The sequence below is a fragment of the Zonotrichia leucophrys genome, chromosome 2, assembly GCF_028769735.1.
Source record: "Zonotrichia leucophrys gambelii isolate GWCS_2022_RI chromosome 2, RI_Zleu_2.0, whole genome shotgun sequence".
In the NCBI taxonomy this organism is placed as follows: domain Eukaryota; kingdom Metazoa; phylum Chordata; class Aves; order Passeriformes; family Passerellidae; genus Zonotrichia; species Zonotrichia leucophrys.
The window spans coordinates 152599471-152621275 of NC_088171.1; the positions used below are offsets into that span (position 1 = coordinate 152599471).

The 21805-nt window shown below is 48.9% G+C and overlaps 1 protein-coding gene across 1 annotated transcript in view; it reads left to right on the forward strand.

The window, feature by feature from the left end:
* ARHGAP39 (Rho GTPase activating protein 39) overlaps window positions 1–21805 on the forward strand; it is a 190484-nt gene that overhangs the window by 120495 nt on the left and 48184 nt on the right. Inside the window, exons 3-4 of the mRNA XM_064706796.1 lie at window positions 3768–3848; window positions 19938–21339. Coding sequence (XP_064562866.1) covers window positions 3768–3848; window positions 19938–21339 — 1483 coding nt within the window. The remainder of the gene's footprint in view (window positions 1–3767; window positions 3849–19937; window positions 21340–21805) is intronic.

Consider the following 21805-nt stretch of genomic DNA (forward strand, 5'->3'; position numbering starts at 1 on the left):
TCCATCTGGATTCTGACATGGATTTGGGAATCTGTCTGGATTCCTCCATGGATTTGAGGATACATCTAAATTCTGACATGGATTTGGGGATCCATCTGGATTCCGACATGGATTTGGAAATCCATCTGGATTTCTCCATGGATTTGGGGATCCATCTGGATTCCTCCATGGATTTGAGGATCTGTATAAATTCCACCATGGATTTGAGGATCCATCTGGATTCTGCCATGGAATTTGGGATCCATCTAAATTCTGCTATGGATTTGGGAATCCAGTTGGATTCTGACATGGATTTGGGGATCTATCTGGATTCTGACATGGATTTGGGGATCCATCTAAATTCTGACATGGATTTGGGAATCCATCTGGATTCCATCATGGATTTGAGGGTCCATTTAAATTCTGACATGGATTTGGGGATCCATCTGGATTCTGCTATGGATTTGGGAATCCTTGTGGATTCTGCCATGGAATTGGGAATCCATCTGGATTCTGCCATGGATTTGGGGATCCATCTGGATTCCTCCATAGCTTTGGGGCCCATCTAAATTCTGACATGAATTTGGGGATCCATCTGAAATCCACCATGGATGTGGGAATCCTTCTGGATTCTGCCGTGGAATTTGGGATCCATCTAAATTCTGCTATGGATTTGGGAATCCTTCTGGATTCTGCCATGGATTTGGGAATCTGTCTGGATTCCTCCATGGATTTGAGGATACATCTAAATTCTGACATGGATTTGGGGATCCTTCTGGATTCCATCATGGATTTGGAAATCCATCTGGATTTCTCCATGGATTTGGGGATCCATCTGGATTCCATCATGGATTTGGGAATCTGTCTGTATTCCTCCATGGATTTGAGGATCTGTCTAAATTCCAGCATGGATTTGGGGATCCATTTGGATTCCTCCCTGGAATTGGGGATCCGTCTGGGTTCCGCCATGAATTTGGGGATCCATCTAAATTCTGACATGGATTTGGGGATCCATCTGGATTCCTCCATGGATTTGGGGATCCATCTGGATTCCGTCATGGATTTGGGAATCCATCTGGATTTCTCCATGGATTTGGGGATCCATCTGGATTCTGACATGGATTTGGGAATCTGTCTGTATTCCTCCATGGATTTGAGGATCTGTCTAAATTCCACCATGGAATTGGGAATCCATCTGGATTCTGCCATGAATTGGGGGATCCATCTGGATTCTGTCATGGATGTGGAGATCTATTTGGATTCCACCATGGAATTGGGGATTCATCCATGGAATTGGGAGTCCATCTGGCTTCTGTCATGGATTTGGGGATCCATCTGGATTCCACCGTGGGTTTGGGAATCCTTCTGGATTCTGCCATGGAATAGGGGATCCATCTGGATTCCGCCATGGATTTGGGGATCCATCTGGATTCCTCCATGGATGTGGGAATCCTTCTGGATTCTGCCATGGAATTTGGGATCCATCTAAATTCTGCTATGGATTTGGGAATCCATCTGGATTCTGACATGGATTTGGGAATCTGTCTGGATTCCTCCATGGATTTGAGGATACATCTAAATTCTGACATGGATTTGGGGATCCATCTGGATTCTGACATGGATTTGGGAATCCATGTGGATTCTGCATGGATTTGGGGATCCACCTTCTAAATTCCACATGGATTTGGGTACGGCACTGGGATCAGAGGTGATGCCTTTCCCTCGGGAATCCTGGAAGAGGAGGAGGAGGAGGAGGAGGAGGGAATTCCATAATTCCATAATTCCATAATTCCATTCACAGGAAAAGGGGATTAAGCAATTCCACGCAGCCGTAATTCCCGGGCTAAATCCCATTAAAATCAGCTTTGGCAGAAGCTTAATTTTATTGCTCCACTAAAATTTTGGAGCTTTATCCCATTAGGGAGATTTGTTTCTTTTCCCTCATTTTTCCTCCCAAAACCAACATCGGATCCGAAATTTATTATCGGGAGACACGGGGGGATTTTAGGGATTTTTTTTTTTTTTTTTTGGGAATAAAGTTATTTTTCCAGACATTTTCTGGAGAAATATTTGCTCTGTGTTTTCCGAATGGGATCGAATCCGAGCACATTCCCACCAGGAAGGGATTTTAAGGCAAAAATCAACATTTTCCTGTGCTCATTGGATTGGATAATATGGGAAAGATATTAAATAGAATAAATTAAATAAATAAATAAATAAATAAATAAATAAAATATTATAAATAAAAATAAATAAAAATGAATAAAAATAATCAATACCTGGGTTTTTTTGGGAAGGGTTGGCACGGATTCATGGATCCATTGGAAAAGCGTGGAGCCAAAAATACGGATCCAGGGTGGGTTTGATCCTCCAGGAGCGGCTTTAACTCCTTGAATCCCAGAAAATCCTTCTTGGACTCCAAGTGTGAATTCCCAAGTTTGAATTCCCAAGTGTTCACTGAACCCCCACCAAGCCCGAAAATCAGTTTGGAAATTCCATCCCGGTTTTCCAGATCGGGTTTTTTTTATTCCATGTTTTTCCAAGTTTGGTGTCTCTCGGAGCGGGTTGGTGGTGTGACCTTCTCCATCTTCTGAAGGCTCGGATTTAGGTGAAAATGTGGCAAAAATGGGGTTTTTTGGGGGGAATTTTCCTCTTCCGGTGTCGCTCCGACCATTTGAGGTTGGGGTGGGATGGAGCCGGGAGATGTTTGGGATCTGCTCGGATGTTTTAAGGGAAAAAGGTTGGAAATGAACCTGGAGACCACGGCCATGGGTGGCTTGGTGGTCATCCGGCCAACAACTCAAAATAAAAATCAAAAAAATGAAAAAAATTTTAAAAAAATTTAAAAAAAAATTAAAAATTAAAAAAAAAAAATTTAAATTTTAAAAAATTTTAAAAATCAAAGACCCCAAACTCGAGCAGATCCAGGTCGGGTGGATCCCATCCCGGTGGGATTCATCTCCACGAATCCCAGAGGAGACCCTGATGTTCTCCATGGGTGGCTTGGTCGTCATCCACCCAACAAAATAAAAATCTAAAAATTTTAAAAAATTTTAAAAAATTTTAAAAAATTTTAAAAAATCAACGACTCCAAACTCGAGCAGATCCAGGTTGGGTGGATCCTATCCCGGTGGGATTCATCTCCACGAATCCCAGAGGAGACCCTGATGTTCTCCATGGGTGGCTTGGTCGTCATCCACCCAACAAAATAAAAATCTAAAAAATTTTAAAAAATTATAAAAAAATTTTAAAAAATTTTAAAAATCAACGACTCCAAACTCGAGCAGATCCAGGTCGGGTGGGTCCCATCCCGGTGGGATTCATCTCCATGAATCCCAGAGGAGACCCTGATGTTCTCCATGGGTGGCTTGGTCGTCATCCACCCAACAAAATAAAAATCTAAAAAATTTAAAAAAATTATAAAAAATTTTTAAAAATTTAAAAAAAATTTAAAAAAATTTTAAAAATCAACGACTCCAAACTCGAGCAGATCCAGGTCGGGTGGGTCCCATCCCGGTGGGATTCATCTCCACGAATCCCAGAGGAGACCCTGATGTTCTCCATGGGTGGCTTGGTCGTCATCCACCCAACAAAATAAAAATCTAAAAAATTTAAAAAAATTATAAAAAATTTTTAAAAATTTAAAAAAAATTTTAAAAAATTTTAAAAAATCAACGACTCCAAACTCGAGCAGATCCAGGTCGGGTGGGTCCCATCCTGGTGGGATTCATCTCCATGAATCCCAGAGGAGACCCTGATGTTCTCCTGGGCCTGTTCCTGTTTTCCAGCCCGTCGCCCTCGGGAATGTTCGAGAAGGAATACGACATTTACCGGGATTACGGCACGGAAGGGCAGCTCCTGCACTACAGGTAACCCGGAAAAATCCAGGGATTTCCCGCCGGGATCGGGGTTGGGAATGTCACCCGTGGATTATTCCCGAAGGATTTTCCAATCCTTCTCCTCGTCCCTTCCGTTCGTGGTCTTTGTGGAGCTCCAAAAGTCCTCAGGGAACCCCAAAATGTCCTCAGTGAACCCCAAAAGTCCTTGAATCCTATTGAGTCCATCTTGGATCCCAAATCCTCATTGAACACCCCAAAATCCTCATTGAACCCCAAAATTCCTTCTTGAATCCCAAATCCTCACTGAACCCCAAATATCCCCACTGAATCCCAAAATTCCTTCTTGAACCCTAAATCATCACAGAATCCCCAAAATCCTCACTGATCCCCAAAATTCCTTCTTGAGCTCCAAAAATCCTCACAGAACCCCCAAAATTCTCACTGAACCCCAAAATCCTCATTAAACCCCAAAATTCCTTCTTGAACCTCAAAATTCCTTCTTGAACCCCAAATCCTCACTGAACCCCCAAAATCCTCACTGATCCCAAAATTCCTTCTTGAACCCCAAACCCTCACTGATCCCAAAATTCCTTCTTGAATCCCAAATCCTGACTGAACACCCAAAATTCCTCCTTGAGCCCCAAAAATCCTTACTGAACCCCAAATTTCCTTCTTGAACCCCAAAATCCTCACTGATCCCAAAATTCCCTCTTGAACCCCAAATCCTGACAGAACCCCCAAAATTCTCACTGAACCCCCAAAAATTCTTCTTGAACCCCAGATCTGCACTGAACCCCCAAAATTCCTCACTGATCCCCAAAATTCCTTCTTGAACACCCAAAATCCTCATTGAACCCCAAAATTTCTTCTTGAACCCCAAATCCTCACAGAACCCCCAAAATCCTCGCTGATCCCCAAAATTCCCTTTTTGAACACCAAACATCCTCACAGAACCCCCAAAATTTCTTATGGAACCCCAAAATCTCACTGAATCCCAAATATCCTCACTGATCCCCAAAATTCCTCATTGAACCCCCCCAAATCCTCATTGAACCCCAAAATTCCTTCTTGAACCCCAAATCCTCACTGAACCCAAAAAATCTTTATTTAACCCCAAAATTCCTTCTTGAATCCCCAAAATCCTCACTGAACCCCAAATATCCACAGTGAACCCCAAAATTCCTTCTTGACCACCCCAAGTCCTCCCTGAACCCCAAAATTCCCCGCTGGAATCCACCAGCTCCTCATCAAACCCCAAAATTCCAAGACGAGGATAAAACCGGATTTTTGGGATTTATGGAGTCACTCCCGGCCTGGTTCCTCCCGGTTTTGATAAAACCTCAAATTCCAGGATTTTTTCCAGGAATCGGGGATGAGAGGAGGAAAATTCCAAACTTTCCAGGAGGGAAAACCAGGAGGGAAATGGGATTGGGATTTTTATCCTCGTTGGCCGAACGTTCTCCATGAATCCATGGACAACCTGATCCCACCCGGGATCTTGGAGGGTGCAATTCCCAGGAATTGTTGGGAAGGAGCCAGAATTGGGAAGTTTGGTTGGGAATCAGGGATTGGCAGAGGGAACCAAGCCAGAATCCATCGGGATTTGTCGGTGACAACTTCAAAGCTTCGGTGTTTGAGCTGGAGATGCCTTGGTCTTCCCAATCCCATAAAGACCCAGCGGTTTTCCCGCTTTTCCAAGCTGGTCTCCATCACATTCCATGGATTTCACCTCCTGGGAAATGTCAGAATTAATTGGCACTTGAGGAAGAGAGGGAAAAAATTCCAAACTTTCCAGGAGGGAAAACCAGCAGAGCGATGGGATCGGGTTTTATCGAACGTTCTCCATGAATCCATGATCCTGCCCAGGAGCTGGGCGGGTGCAATTCCCAGGAATGGTTGGGAAGGAGCCAGAATTGGGAAGTTTGGTTGGGAATCAGGGATTGGCAGCGGGAGCCGAGCCGGAATCCGGCGGGATTTTTGGATTTGGGCTGGTGGAATTCAAAGCTTCGCTGGAGACGCCTCCGTCTTCCCAATCCCATAAAAACCCAGCAGTTTTCCCGCTTTTCCAAGCTGGTCTCCATCACATTCCATGGAATTCACCTCCTGGGAAATGTCAGAATTAATTGGCACTTGAGGATGAAAGGGAAAAAATTCCAAACTTTCCAGGAGGGAAAACCAGGAGGGCAATGGGATTGGGTTTTATCGAACGTTCTCCATGAATCCATGGACAACCTGATCCCACCTTGGAACTTGGAGGGTGCAATTCCCAGGAATGGTTGGGAAGGAGCGAGAATTGGGAAGTTTGGTTGGGAATCAGGGATTGGCAGAGGGAACCGAGCCGGAATCCGGCGGGATTTGTCGGGGACAACTTGGATTTGGGCTGGTGGCAATTCAAAGCTTTGCTGGAGGCGCCTTGGTCTTCCCAATCCCATAAAAACCCAGCGGTTTTCCAGCTTTTCCAAGCTGGTCTCCATCACATTCCATGGATTTCACCACCACTGAGTGACCTCATGGGAAACGTCAGAATTAATTTCTGCTTGAGGATGAAAGGGAAAAAATTCCAAACTTTCCAGGAGGGCGATGGGATCGGGTTTTATCGAACGTTCTCCATGAATCCATGATCCTGCCCAGGAGCTGGGCGGGTGCAATTCCCAGGAATGGTTGGGAAGGAGCGAGAATTGGGAAGTTTGGTTGGGAATCAGGGATTGGCAGCGGGAACCAATCCCAGAATCCATCGGGATTTGTCGGTGACAACTTCAAAGCTTCGGTGTATGAGCTGGAGGCGCCTTGGTCTTCCCAATCCCATAAAAACCCAGCGGTTTTCCAGCTTTTCCAAGCTGGTCTCCATCACATTCCATGGATTTCACCTCCTGGGAAATGTCAGAATTCATTGGCACTTGAGGAAGAGAGGGAAAAAATTCCAAACTTTCCAGGAGGGCGATGGGATCGGGTTTTATCGAACGTTCTCCATGAATCCATGATCCCACCCGGGATCTTGGAGGGTGCAATTCCCAGGAATTGTTGGGAAGGAGCCAGAATTGGGAAGTTTGGTTGGGAATCAGGGATTGGCAGCGGGAACCAAGCCGGAATCCATCGGGATTTGTCGGTGACAACTTCGAAGCTTCGGTGTCACCACATTGATGAGCTGGAGACGCCTTGGTCTTCCCAATCCCATAAAAACCCAGCGGTTTTCCAGCTTTTCCAAGCTGGTCTCCATCACATTCCATGGATTTCACCTCCTGGGAAATGTCAGAATTAATTGGCACTTGAGGATGAAAGGGAAAAAATTCCAAATTTTCCAGGAGGGAAATCCAGGAGGGCGATGGGATTGGGTTTTTATCCAACGTTCTCCATGAATCCATGATCCCACCCGGGATCTTGGAGGGTGCAATTCCCAGGAATGGTTGGGAAGGAGCCAGACTTGGGAAGTTTGGTTGGGAATCAGGGATTGGCAGCGGGATCCAATCCCAGAATCCAGCAGGATTTGTCGGTGACAACTTCAGAGCTTCGGTGTATGAGCTGGAGACGCCTTGGTCTTCCCAATCCCATAAAAACCCAGCGGTTTTCCAGCTTTTCCAAGCTGGTCTCCATCACATTCCATGGATTTCACCTCCTGGGAAATGTCAGAATTAATTGGCACTTGAGGAAGAGAGGGAAAAAATTCCAAACTTTCTAGGAGGGTGATAGGATCGGGTTTTTATCCTCGTTGGCCGAACGTTCTCCATGAATCCATGGACAACCTGATCCCACCTTGGAACTTGGAGGGTGCAATTCCCAGGAATGGTTGGGAAGGAGCCAGAATTGGGAAGTTTGGTTGGGAATCAGGGATTGGCAGCGGGAACCAAGCCAGAATCCATCGGGATTTGTCGGTGACAACTTCAAAGCTTCGGTGTCACCGCATTGATGAGCTGGAGGCGCCTTGGTCTTCCCAATCCCATAAAAACCCAGCGGTTTTCCAGCTTTTCCAAGCTGGTCTCCATCACATTCCATGGATTTCACCACCACTGAGTGACCTCATGGGAAACGTCAGAATTAATTTCTGCTTGAGGATGAAAGGGAAAAAATTCCAAACTTTCCAGGAGGGAGAACAAGCAGGGCGATGGGATCGGGTTTTATCGAATGTTCTCCATGAATCCATGATCCCACCTGGGATCTTGGAGGGTGCAATTCCCAGGAATGGTTGGGAAGGAGCCAGAATTGGGAAGTTTGGTTGGGAATCAGGGATTGGCAGAGGGAACCAATCCCAGAATCCATCGGGATTTGTCGGTGACAACTTCAAAGCTTCGGTGTCGCCGCACTGGTGAGCTGGAGGCGCCTTGGTCTTCCCAATCCCATAAAAACCCAGCGGTTTTCCAGCTTTTCCAAGCTGGTCTCCATCACATTCCATGGAATTCACCTCCTGGGAAATGTCAGAATTAATTGGCACTTGAGGAAGAGAGGGAAAAAATTCCAAACTTTCCAGGAGGGAGAACAAGCAGGGCAATGGGATCGGGTTTTATCGAACGTTCTCCATGAATCCATGGACAACCTGATCCCACCTTGGAACTTGGAGGGTGCAATTCCCAGGAATGGTTGGAAGGAGCCAGAATTGGGAAGTTTGGTTGGGAATCAGGGATTGGCAGCGGGAGCCGAGCCAGAATCCATCGGGATTTGTCGGTGACAACTTGGATTTGGGCTGGTGGAATTCAAAGCTTCGCTGGAGACGCCTCCGTCTTCCCAATCCCATAAAACCCCCGGAGCAGCCCCGGGCCATCCAAGGAGCTAATTAGCAGCTTTGCTTAATTAGCTGTGAGTGGACGAGCTTTGGTTTGAGCCCGTGAGCGCCACGAGCTGGAATCGGAGCTGGCGGTGGATTCCTGTTAATTGGATTAATTGTGAGGGGGAAGTTAATCGTGGAAGCGTGGAATGGGATTGGGTGGGAGCTCCAAGATTGTCCAATCCCACCCAAACCATTCCAAGGGCAGGGACACCTTCCAGCATTCCAAGTTTCTCCAAGCCCTGTCCAACCTGGCTGGGATGGAAGTGCTGTGGTGCTCCAGGACCTTTGGATGTGGATTGGGAAGTCCCAACATGGAGATGGAGAATTTGGAGCAGGATGGAACCCAACCAGAGCTTCCAGGATCCATCATGGAGTGGGATGAGCCTCAAATGCTTCCAGTGGAGCTCCCTCATTTCCAAACCCCGTTTGTGGAATGATCCTGGAGGTTTGGGTGGGAGCTCCAAGGTTGTCCCATCCCACCCAAACCATTCCAAGGGCAGGGACACCTTCCAGTATTCCAGGTTTCTCCAAGCCCTGTCCAACCTGGCTGGGATGGAAGTGCTGTGGTGCTCCAGGACCTTTGGATGTGGATTGGGAAGTCCCAACGTGGAGATGGAGAATTTGGAGCAGGATGGGACCCAACCAGAGCTTCCAAGATCCATCATGGAGTGGGATGAGCCCTCAAACGCTTCCAGTGGAGCTCCCTCATTTCCAAACCCCGTTTGTGGAACGATCCTGGAGGTTTGGGTTTGGGTGGGAGCTCCAAGGTTGTGGACATCCCATAAAATCCTTTGGATATGGATCCGTGGCCTCCAACGTCCCTCTCCAATCTGGAAAGATCTCCTCATGTTTTCAGAGACATTTGGATTTCGGGAACGAAGATATTTTTGGGGATTGCTTTAATTGGGATGAGCAGCTCTGATTGGCTCCAGGAATTTGGGATCCTTGTTGTCCATTCCCAGTTTGGTTCTTTTGGTCCTGTGCTTCCTCCTGGTGGGTTCCTGATGGGATTGATCCCAGAGGAACTCACTGGAGACCATCCCGACCATCATGGACGTCCCAAACCAAGAGGACAGAGATGGCGGGGAAGGTCCACCCCGAGCTGACCTTCAGCAAGGTCAACCTGACCTTCATCCAAGGAGTGATCATCCAAGTTCATTTTGGTGTTTCCTCATCATCTACATCCCATAAAATCCTTTGGTGTCCGTGTTGTCCATTCCCAGTTTGGTTCTTTTGGTCCTGTGCTTCCTCCTGGTGGGTTCCTGATGGGATTGATCCCAGAGGAACCCAATGGAGACCATCCCGACCAAACCAAGAGCACAAAGATGGTGGGGAAGGTCCACCCCGAGCTGACCTTCAGCAAGGTCAACCTGACCTTCATCCAAGCTCATTTTGGTGTTTCCTCATCGTGGACATCCCATAAAATCCTTTGGTTATGGATCCTTGGTCTCCAACGATCTCCTCTTGTTTTCGGAGACATTTGGAATTTGGGAACAGATATTTTTGGGAAATTGCTTTACTTGGGGAATTTGGCATCCATGTCGTCCGTGCCTGGCTCCTTGTTTTGGTCCTGTGCTTCCTCCTGGTGGGTTCCTGATGGGATTGATCCCAGAGGAACCCACTGGAGACCATCCTGGCCATCATGGACGTCCCAAACCAAGAGGACAAAGATGGTGGGGAAGGTCCAACCCGAGCTGACCTTCAGCAAGGTCAACCTGACCTTCATCCAAGCTCATTTTGGTGTTTCCTCATCATCTACATCCCATAAAATCCTTTGGTTATGGATCCGTGGCCTCCAATGTCCCTCTCCAACCTGGAAAGATCTCTTGTTTTCGGTGACATTTGGAATTTGGGAACGAAGATATTTTTGGGAAATTGCTTTAATTGGGATGAACAGCTCTGATTGGCTCCCGGGAATTTGGGATTCATGTTGTCCATTCCCAGTTTGGTTCTTTTGGTCCTGTGCTTCCTCCTGGTGGGTTCCTGATGGGATTGATCCCGGAGGAACCCAATGGAGACCATCCCGACCAAACCAAGAGGACAAAGATGGCGGGGAAGGTCCACCCCGAGCTGACCTTCAGCAAGGTCAACCTGACCTTCATCCAAGCTCATTTTGGTGTTTCCTCATTGTGGACATCCCATAAAATCCTTTGGTTATGGATCCGTGGCCTCCAATGTCCCTCTCCAACCTGGGAAGATCTCCTCATGTTTTCGGTGACATTTGGATTTCGGGAACGAAGATATTTTTGGGAAATTGCTTTAATTGGGATGAGCAGCTCTGATTGGCTCCAGGAATTTGGGATCCATGTTGTCCATTCCCAGTTTGGTTGTTTTGGTCCTGTGCTTCCTCCTGGTGGGTTCCTGATGGGATTGATCCCAGAGGAACCCACTGGAGACCATCCTGGCCATCATGGACGTCCCAAACCAAGAGGACAAAGATGGTGGGGAAGGTCCACCCCGAGCTGACCTTCAGCAAGGTCAACCTGACCTTCATCCAAGCTCATTTTGGTGTTTCCTCATCATCTACATCCCATAAAATCCTTTGGTTATGGATCCGTGGCCTCCAATGTCCCTCTCCAACCTGGAAAGATCTCTTGTTTTCGGTGACATTTGGAATTTGGGAACGAAGATATTTTTGGGAAATTGCTTTAATTGGGATGAACAGCTCTGATTGGCTCCCGGGAATTTGGGATTCATGTTGTCCATTCCCAGTTTGGTTTTTTGGTCCTGTGCTTCCTCCTGGTGGGTTCCTGATGGGATTGATCCCGGAGGAACCCAATGGAGACCATCCCGACCAAACCAAGAGGACAAAGATGGCGGGGAAGGTCCACCCGAGCTGACCTTCAGCAAGGTCAACCTGACCTTCATCCAAGCTCATTTTGGTGTTTCCTCATCGTGGCATCCCATAAAATCCTTTGGTTATGGATCCGTGGCCTCCAAAGTCCCTCTCCAATCTGGAAAGATCTCCTCATGTTTTCGGTGACATTTGGATTTCGGAACAAAGATATTTTTGGGAAATTGCTTTAATTGGGATGAGCAGCTCTGATTGGCTCCAGGAATTTGGGATCCTTGTTGTCCATTCCCAGTTTGGTTCTTTTGGTCCTGTGCTTCCTCCTGGTGGGTTCCTGATGGGATTGATCCCAGAGGAACTCACTGGAGACCATCCGGCCATCATGGATGTCCCAAACCAAGAGGACAAAGATGGCGGGGAAGGTCCACACCCGAGCTGACCTTCAGCAAGGTCAACCTGACCTTCATCCAAGCTCATTTTGGTGTTTCCTCATCGTGGACATCCCATAAAATCCTTTGGTTATGGATCCTTGGTCTCCAACATCCCTCTCCAACCTGGAAAGATCTCCTCATGTTTTTGGTGACATTTGGAATTTGGGAACGAAGATATTTTTGGGAAATTGCTTTAATTGGGATGAGCAGCTCCCATTGGCTCCTGGGAATTTGGGATCCGTGTTGTCCATTCCCAGTTTGGTTCTTTTGGTCCTGTGCTTCCTCCTGGTGGGTTCCTGATGGGATTGATCCCAGAGGAACCCACTGGAGACCATCCCAACCAAACCAAGAGGACAAAGATGGTGGGGAAGGTCCACCCCGAGCTGACCTTCAGCAAGGTCAACCTGACCTTCATCCAAGCTCATTTTGGTGTTTCCTCACCCTGGACATCCCATAAAATCCTTTGGTTATGGATCTGTGGCCTCCAATGACCCTCTCCAATCTGGAATGATGTCCTCTTGTTTTCAGTGACATTTGGAATTTGGGAACAAAGATTTTTTTGGGAAATTGTTTTAATTGGGATGAGCAGCTCTGATTGGCTCCTGGGAATTTGGCATCCGTGTTGTCCATTCCCAGTTTGGTTCTTTTGGTCCTGTGCTTCCTCCTGGTGGGTTCCTGATGGGATTGATCCCAGAGGAACCCACTGGAGACCATCCCGGCCATCATGGATGTCCCAAACCAAGAGGACAAAGATGGCGGGGAAGGTCCACCCCGAGCTGACCTTCAGCAAGGTCAACCTGACCTTCATCCAAGCTCATTTTGGTGTTTCCTCATCGTGGACATCCCATAAAATCCTTTCGTTATGGATCCGTGACCTCCAACATCCCTCCAATCTGGAAGATCTCCTCATGTTCTCGGAGACATTTGGAATTTGGGAACCAAGATATTTTTGGGGATCGCTTTAATTGGGATGAGCAGCTCTGATTGGCTCCCCGGAATTTGGGATCCATGTTGTCCATTCCCAGTTTGGTTCTTTTGGTCCTGTGCTTCCTCCTGGTGGGTTCCTGATGGGATTGATCCCAGAGGAACCCACTGGAGACCATCCCGGCCATCATGGATGTCCCAAACCAAGAGGACAAAGATGGTGGGGAAGGTCCACCCCGAGCTGACCTTCAGCAAGGTCAACCTGACCTTCATCCAAGCTCATTTTGGTGTTTCCTCATCGTGGACATCCCATAAAATCCTTTGGATATGGATCCGTGACCTCCAACGTCCTCTCCAATCTGGAAAGATCTCCTCATGTTTTCGGTGACATTTGGAATTTGGGAACGAAGATATTTTTGGGGATTGCTTTAATTGGGATGAGCAGCTCTGATTGGCTCCAGGAATTTGGGATCCGTGTTGTCCATTCCCAGTTTGGTTCTTTTGGTCCTCCTGGTGGGTTCCTGATGGGATTGATCCCAGAGGAACCCACTGGAGACCATCCCGACCAAACCAAGAGGACAAAGATGGCGGGGAAGGTCCACCCCGAGCTGACCTTCAGCAAGGTCAACCTGACCTTCATCCAAGTTCATTTTGGTGTTTCCTCATTGTGGACATCCCATAAAATCCTTTGGTTATGGATTCGTGGCCTCCAACGTCCTCTCCAATCTGGGAAGATCTTCTCTTGTTTTCGGTGACATTTGGAATTTGGGAACGAAGATATTTTTGGGAAATTGCTTTAATTGGGATGAGCAGCTCTGATTGGCTCCAGGAATTTGGGATCCATGTTGTCCATTCCCAGATTGGTTCTTTTGGTCCTCCTGGTGGGTTCCTGATGGGATTGATCCCAGAGGAACCCAATGGAGACCATCCCGACCAAACCAGGAGGACAAAGCTGGTGGGGAAGGTCCACCCCGAGCTGACCTTCAGCAAGGTCAACCTGACCTTCATCCAAGCTCATTTTGGTGTTTCCTCATCATCTACATCCCATAAAATCCTTTGGTTATGGATCCGTGGCCTCCAATGTCCCTCTCCAACCTGGGAAGATCTCCTCATGTTTTCGGTGACATTTGGAATTTGGGAATGAAGATATTTTTGGGAAATTGCTTTAATTGGGATGAGCAGCTCCCATTGGCTCCTGGGAATTTGGGATCCATGTTGTCCATTCCCAGTTTGGTTCTTTTGGTCCTCCTGGTGGGTTCCTGATGGGATTGATCCCAGAGGAACTCACTGGAGACCATCCCGGCCATCATGGATGTCCCAAACCAAGAGGACAAAGATGGTGGGGAAGGTCCACCCCGAGCTGACCTTCAGCAAGGTCAACCTGACCTTCATCCAAGCTCATTTTGGTGTTTCCTCATCGTGGACATCCCATAAAATCCTTTGGATATGGATCCGTGGCCTCCAACGTCCTCTCCAATCTGGAAAGATCTTCTCTTGTTTTCGGTGACATTTGGATTTCGGGAATGAAGATATTTTTGGGGATTGCTTTAATTGGGATGAACAGCTCCCATTGGCTCCTGGGAATTTGGTTGTTGTCCATTCCCAGTTTGGTTCTTTTGGTCCTGTGCTTCCTCCTGGTGGGTTCCTGATGGGATTGATCCCGGAGGAACCCAATGGAGACCATCCTGGCCATCATGGACGTCCCAAACCAAGAGGACAAAGATGGTGGGGAAGGTCCAACCCGAGCTGACCTTCAGCAAGGTCAACCTGACCTTCATCCAAGCTCATTTTGGTGTTTCCTCATCATCTACATCCCATAAAATCCTTTGGTTATGGATCCGTGGCCTCCAATGTCCCTCTCCAACCTGGAAAGATCTCTTGTTTTCGGTGACATTTGGAATTTGGGAACGAAGATATTTTTGGGAAATTGCTTTAATTGGGATGAACAGCTCTGATTGGCTCCCGGGAATTTGGGATTCATGTTGTCCATTCCCAGTTTGGTTTTTTTGGTCCTGTGCTTCCTCCTGGTGGGTTCCTGATGGGATTGATCCCGGAGGAACCCAATGGAGACCATCCCGACCAAACCAAGAGGACAAAGATGGCGGGGAAGGTCCACCCCGAGCTGACCTTCAGCAAGGTCAACCTGACCTTCATCCAAGCTCATTTTGGTGTTTCCTCATCGTGGACATCCCATAAAATCCTTTGGTTATGGATCCGTGGCCTCCAACGTCCTCTCCAATCTGGAAAGATCTCCTCATGTTTTCAGTGACATTTGGAATTTGGGAACAAAGATTTTTTTGGGAAATTGTTTTAATTGGGATGAGCAGCTCCCATTGGCTCCTGGGAATTTGGTTGTTGTCCATTCCCAGTTTGGTTCTTTTGGTCCTGTGCTTCCTCCTGGTGGGTTCCTGATGGGATTGATCCCAGAGGAACTCACTGGAGACCATCCCGACCAAACCAGGAGGACAAAGATGGTGGGGAAGGTCCACCCCGAGCTGACCTTCAGCAAGGTCAACCTGACCTTCATCCAAGCTCATTTTGGTGTTTCCTCACCGTGGACATCCCATAAAATCCTTTGGTTATGGATCCGTGGCCTCCAACGTCCCGACCTGACCAATCCCACCCAAAAAGCCGCCGGAAAAAGGCACAAATTCACTTTCCCGATGAATTTTTCCCTCTGCTTCTCCTGAAAAAAAAAAAGTGGGAATGGGATGGTGAGGGATTGGGATGGGTCGTTATCTCCCTCTGGTCTTGATGAGCTTCCATGGATGTTAATTAGCGCCGATCCCACCGGAGCAGCAGAAATTTCCGGAGATGTTTCACGGAGAGATTTGGTGTGGAGGGCTTGGAGCTAATCCGGAGGCAGGGATTGGACAATTTTGGAAAATTAAAATTTTGGAAAAATAAAATAAATGAAATTTTTTTTTTTTTAGTGGTATTTTGATGGGTGTAATCCTTTGGGAATATTTTAGCTGGAGAACGGAATTGTGTGCGGAGGAGCTTCAGGAGGTCGTGGGCATCCACCAAACCAAGATTTGATGTCCAAAATTTTGGGATTCAACATTCCCATGGCTCCAAAATTCCCACAGAAATTCCAAACTGGATTTTCCCCATTCCTGGATATCCCATGGATTTTATTGTATCCATCAAATCATCCTGGAAAAACTCGGTCCTTCTTCCCAAATCTCCATTTTATTGCCCAAATTATGCAAATTTCACCTCGTTCCGGTTTTTTCTAGGAATCAGCTTCAACCAATCAAAATGCTTCCAAAAAAAATGAACTCCAAGGAGGAAGCGACGCTTCCAAAAAATGGGAAAAGGGATTGGAAGTGTGGAAGGATTGGAGAGGCCGTGGTGGGGTCGTGAGAACCCCAAAATCCCACAAAAACTGAGAATTTTGAGCAGGAATTTAAAAAAAAAATTGAAATTTTAAAACTTGGAATTTAAAAGAATTTAAGATAAAAATAATCCCAAACCCTGAGATTATTAAATACATGGAATCTCGCAGAATTCCAAATTTTGGGAGCAGCCCGGCATGCAGGTGAAGAACAGCCAAACCTGAAGGACGGAGGATTTCGGGATTTCAACCACACATCTTAATTTAATTACAAATTAACATAAAAAAAATGAATTTTTTGCGCGATTATCGAGGCTGCATTCCTGCCCTGAGGAATTTTCCCAGCTGGAAAATTTCGGATGGATCGCAGATGAAATCCAGGCGGAATCCTGGACATCCTCAGGCTCTTGCTGCTCGCTTTTCCCTGATTTTTTTTGTTTTTTTCCACGGATAATTTCGTGCTGCCGGGCGCCATTCCAGGGTTTTTTTCCTGGAATTCCCAGCGGGAATGCGCTCGGAGCAGCTGGGAGGGAAGAGGGGCCGGGCTGTTCCCATCATTCCCATCATTCCCAGTTTAAATTCCCTGGAAAAGGGAATTTTCAGCTCAGAAGATGCTCCCAAATCCCTCAGCCGGAAGAGCCAGGTGGGAATTTGGGATTTTGGGGAATTTGGGATGGTGGGGGTGCCCAAGAAAATTTTGCTTTTCTCAGAGAATCCTGCTGTGCTCTGATATTTGAATTATTGAAATCCAGGGAATTCAATAATTTTTTTTCCCTGGAAAATCCACTTAATCCGTAAATTTTAATTTCCAACTGCAAAGTCTGAACAACACCGGGGCAGGGAAAGAAATCCTGGAAAAATTCATGGATTGGGTCAGTTTGGAAATATTCTTGTTTATAAACCTCAAGTCCATCAAAAACCAAATAATTTTGGTTTAAAGGAATTAAATATTATTTTTAAAATAATTCTGTTTTTTCCCAGGGAGGGGAAAATCCATTTAATCCCGGCTCTAAATTTTAATTTCCAACTGCAAAATCTAAATAACACCGGGGCAGGGAAAGAAATCCTGGAAAAATTCATGGATTGGGTCAGTTTGGAAATATTCTTGTTTATAAACCTCAAGTCCATCAAAAACCAAATAATTTTGGTTTGAAAGGATGAAATTTTATTTTTAAATAATTTTCTTAAAATGTGATTTATTCCCTCAGTCCCACCTTGATGGAGTGAGGGAATTTAAAAAAGCTCCACTAAAAGCATCGGGAATGTGAAAAATCCATAATTTTGGTTGTTTTTGTGGGGTTTTAAGGAATTTTGAGCCGTGCTGGAATGAATAATGATATGCAAATTTCAGCCCAAAAATCGCCTTTTTTGGGATTCCTTTGGCCGGCAGAAAATTCCCTTTTTTTTTTATTTTTTTTTTTTTATTTTTGACCATAATCCACGGAGCTTTCTGGAATGTTGTTTCCCTTTTATTTAATTTTTGGGATTGGATTTTGAAGATTTGACGGAAGCGCCGCCCGCTCCCTCGGGGATTTTTCTTCGGATCCAGATGGAATGTTAATGCCGGCAGCAAATCTGGGAATTAAGCGGTGGTTTCACCTGGTTTGAGGGAAAACACCTGGATTTAGGAGGGATTTGGGATTTGGGATTTGGGATTCGGGTGGGCGTGGGGAAAACATGGAAATGCAGATTTTTTTCAGGGAATTTCCGGATCATCTCATTCCAACCCTTTTCCATAGGCAGGGACGTCTCCCACTATCCCAAATTGCTCCAAACCCTGTCCAGCCTGGAATTGGACACTTCCAGGGATGGGAAATCCACAGATTCCCTGGAAATTCCAGTCCAGCTCCTCTGTGGCTCTTCTGTTTTCTTTCCTCACGATTTTTGGGATCTGTGTATAAAAATCAGATTATTCATGAGGATTAAACACTTCCAGAAGAAACATGGAGCCATCCAAGATTTTTTGAGCAGGAAAAGCAGATTTTTCGGGAGCGGAGCAAGGTTGGGAAGGGGCTTGGAGCAACCTGGGGTGGTGGAAGGTGAACCAGGAACTGGATGAGCTCCAAGCCCAAACCATTCCATGAATCCATGATTTTGCGGCCGTGGATGGAATTTTGGGGGTCTGGAAGGGGTTGGGATCCATCAAACCAAAACTCATCCAGGTTTTCCAACAGCAAGGAGTTGGCAGGAGGCTCAAATCTCCAGGAGCTCCAGAGGCGGAAAGGGAAGGAATAAATTGTTCCCAAATCCCTTGGAGCGAGGACAAAATCATGGAAAAGCAAGGAGAGACTGCGGAGCCTCCTGCAGGGAATTGTGGCTTTTTTTTGGGAATTTTTCCCTCAAAACTCGGCGATTGGACCCACTCCAACCTTTTCCCGGGGGGGGGTTTGGACAGAAGGGACAAATGTCTGGGAATAAACGGGAGCTGGGAGAGCAGACGGCGCCTCCGGAATGTTCCGTTCCAGCGTGGGATGTGCTGCCCTGCGCCTTGGGAACGGCGAATTCCAGCTGGGATCCCTCCTGGGAGCTCCACAAAATCCATCTCTGCTCTCCCCCTCCCTCCAAGGAGCAGGGAGGGAGGAGATGGAAATCCGCTGTGCCAGGGAGGAATTTCCTCACGGGAGAATTTATTCCCAATATCCAATCCCGAGGGCAGGGACGCCTTCCACTATCCTGGGCTGCTCCAAGCCCTGTCCAAGCTGGCCTTGGACTCTTCCAGGGATGGAGCAGCCTCAGATTCTCTGGGAATTCCATCCCAGAGCATCCTCACCCTCACAGGGTGGAATTCCTTCCCAATATCCCATTTATCCCTGCCCTCCGGAAGTGGGAAGCCATTCCCGGTGTCCTGTCCCTCCATGCCTTGTCCAAGATCCAACCCCATCCAATCCCTCCCATCCCTTGAGTGCTTGGGAACATCCATCCTCCAGTCCCAGGAGGTTTGGGACAATCCCAAATTTCCTTGGAATTCTGACCCCTCCCTTCCAATGACATTCCTGCCCGTGGGACCTCATTGCTCCAATGGAGCAGCCACAGCTTTTCTGGGAATTCCATCCCAGAGCATCCCCACCCTCACAGGGTGGAATTCCTTCCCGTTATCCCACCCAACTCTCTCCTCTGGAAGTGGGAAGCCATTCCCAGTGTCCTGTCCCTCAAGATCCAACCCCATCCAATCCCTCCCATCCCTTGAGCACTTGGGAATATCCATCCTCCAGTCCCAGCAGGTTCGGCACCAGCAATCCCAAATTTCGTTGGAATTCTGACCCCTCTCCAATGACATTCCTGCCCACAGGACCTCATCGCTCCGATGGAGCAGCCTCAGATTCTCTGGGAATTCCATCCCAGAGCATCCCCACCCTCACAGGGTGGAATTCCTTCCCGTTATCCCACCCAACCCTGCCCTCTGGAAGTGGGAAGCCATTCCTGGTGTCCTGTCCCTCCACGCCTTGTCCAAGATCCAACCCCATCCAACCCCATCCCATCTCCATTTTCCAGCACTTGGGAATATCCATCCTGCAGGCTCATGAGGTTCAGGACCAACAATCCCAAATTTCGTTGGAATTCTGACCCCTCTCCAATGACATTCCTCCCCGCAGGATCTCATCGCTCCGATGGAGCAGCCACAGCTTTTCTGGGAATTCCATCCCAGAGCATCCCCACCCTCACAGGGTGGAATTCCTTCCCGTTATCCCACCCAACCCTCCCCTCTGGAAGTGGGAAGCCATTCCCAGTGTCCTGTCCCTCAAGATCCAACCCCATCCAATCCCTCCCATCCCTTGAGCACTTGGGAATATCCATCCTCCAGTCCCAGCAGGTTCGGCACCAACAATCCCAAATTTCGTTGGAATTCTGACCCCCACCGTGATGTTTCTCCCGGCAGGACCTCATCGCTCCGATGGAACGCCGGCACCAAGGAGCGGATGCTGATCAAGGTGACGGACCGCGAGCCCAGCTTCCTCCTCCACCAAGGCAACGGCTACGCCGCCGAGAACCAGCCCGGCTCCCGCTCCCGCCGGCCCTCGGGCGGCCAGCAGTCCCCCAACCTCCAGACCTTCTCCTCGGACGCCGACAGCTCCGTCTTCTTCCCCGAGAGGAAGCCGTCGCCCTTCCTGAAGCGCGCCGAGCACGCCGGCAGCTGCTCGCCGCTGCTGGGCCGCGGCGGCGACTCCTTCTGCCACCGCAAGGCCTCGAGCGAGTCGCAGCCGTCGTCGCCGCGCTACGCCTACGAGCCGCCGCTCTACGAGGAGCCGCCCATGGAGTACCAGGCGCCCATCTACGACGAGCCGCCCGTGGACATGCAGTACGAGGCCAGCGGCGGCGGCGGCTACAAGGCCGGCTCGCCGCAGAAGTCGCCCATCCGCAAGCCGCACGCCTTCCTGCAGTCGCCCAAGCAAGGCGCCAACTCGCCCTACCAGCAGCTGGTGCTCACCAAGCAGAAGTGCCCCGAGCGCTTCATGAGCCTGGAGTACAGCCCGGCCGGCAAGGAGTACGTGCGGCAGCTGGTCTACGTGGAGCAGTCGGGCTCCAGCCCCAAGATGAAGACGGGCTTGCGGCACAAATACTCCCCCAACCCCATCGGCGGCTCCTACTCGCTGCAGCACAGCCCCTGCCTGGTGCGCGACCAACGCCTCGACGTCAAATCCGGCGACTACAGCAGCATGGAGGGCGCCGACTTCTGCGCCGGCCCCGCGGGCGCCCCGGCGGCCGGCCAGGCCGAGGACTCCATGTCGTGGTCCAGCCAGCAGGACACCTTGTCCTCCAGCGGTTACTCGCCCTCCACCAGGAAGAGGAAAAGCCGCAAGCCCTCGGCCAACCACGACGCCAACGCCTCCTCCACGGACGGCTCCGCCGAGCGGGAGGCGCCGGGAGAGCCGGGCGAGGAGCGGGCGGCGCCCACGCGGTCGCCGATGAACCGGACGGAGAGCAAGGCGGCCGAGGCGGAGGCGGCGGCGGCGGCATCGCGGGCGTTCCCGGAGCCGTTCCTGGCGCAGGCGCGGCTGGCGTGGGAGGCGCAGCAGGCTCACTACCACATGAAGCAGAGGAGCAGCTGGGATTCGCAGAAGGACGGCTCGGGCTACGAGAGCGACGGCGCGCTGCCGCTGCCCATGCCGGGCCCCGTGGTCAGGGCCTTCAGCGAGGACGAGGCGTTGGCGCAGCAGGAGAACAAGCACTGGAAGAGGAACACCTTCGAGAAGCTGGGCTTCCCGCAGATCCTGCTGGAGAAGAGCGTCTCGGTGCAGACCAACCTGGCGTCGCCCGAGCCGTACCTGCATCCGTCTCAGGTAACGCCCTCGGGAACGTTCTGGGGTTTGGGGTCTTCACCAGGGGCTTCTGCTGCGGTGGAGATCCAGTGGGATGGTCCCTGGGGTTGGGCAGGGGCATCTCTGGGTCATGGTGGCCTCAGCTCGGTGCCCTGGGTTCTCCTGACTCGGTGTGGGGCAGCTCCTGGAGCCACAAAGCTCCCAGGAGGTTCCTGGGTGCCCATCCCTGGCTGGTCCCTCAGGGAAGTTGGTCCTCTACAAGGTGGTCCTTCAAAGTTGGTCATTGGCAAGGTGGTCCCTCAGAGATGTTGGTCTTGGCCAAGGTGGTCCTTCAAAGTTGGTCATTAGCAAGGTGGTTCTTCAAAATTGGTCCTTGCCAAGGCAGTCCCTCAAAGAAGTTGGTCCTTGGCCAACATCTTCAAAGTTCATCCTTGCCAAGGTGGTCCCTCAAAGATGTTGGTCATCACCAAGGTGGTCCCTCAAAGTT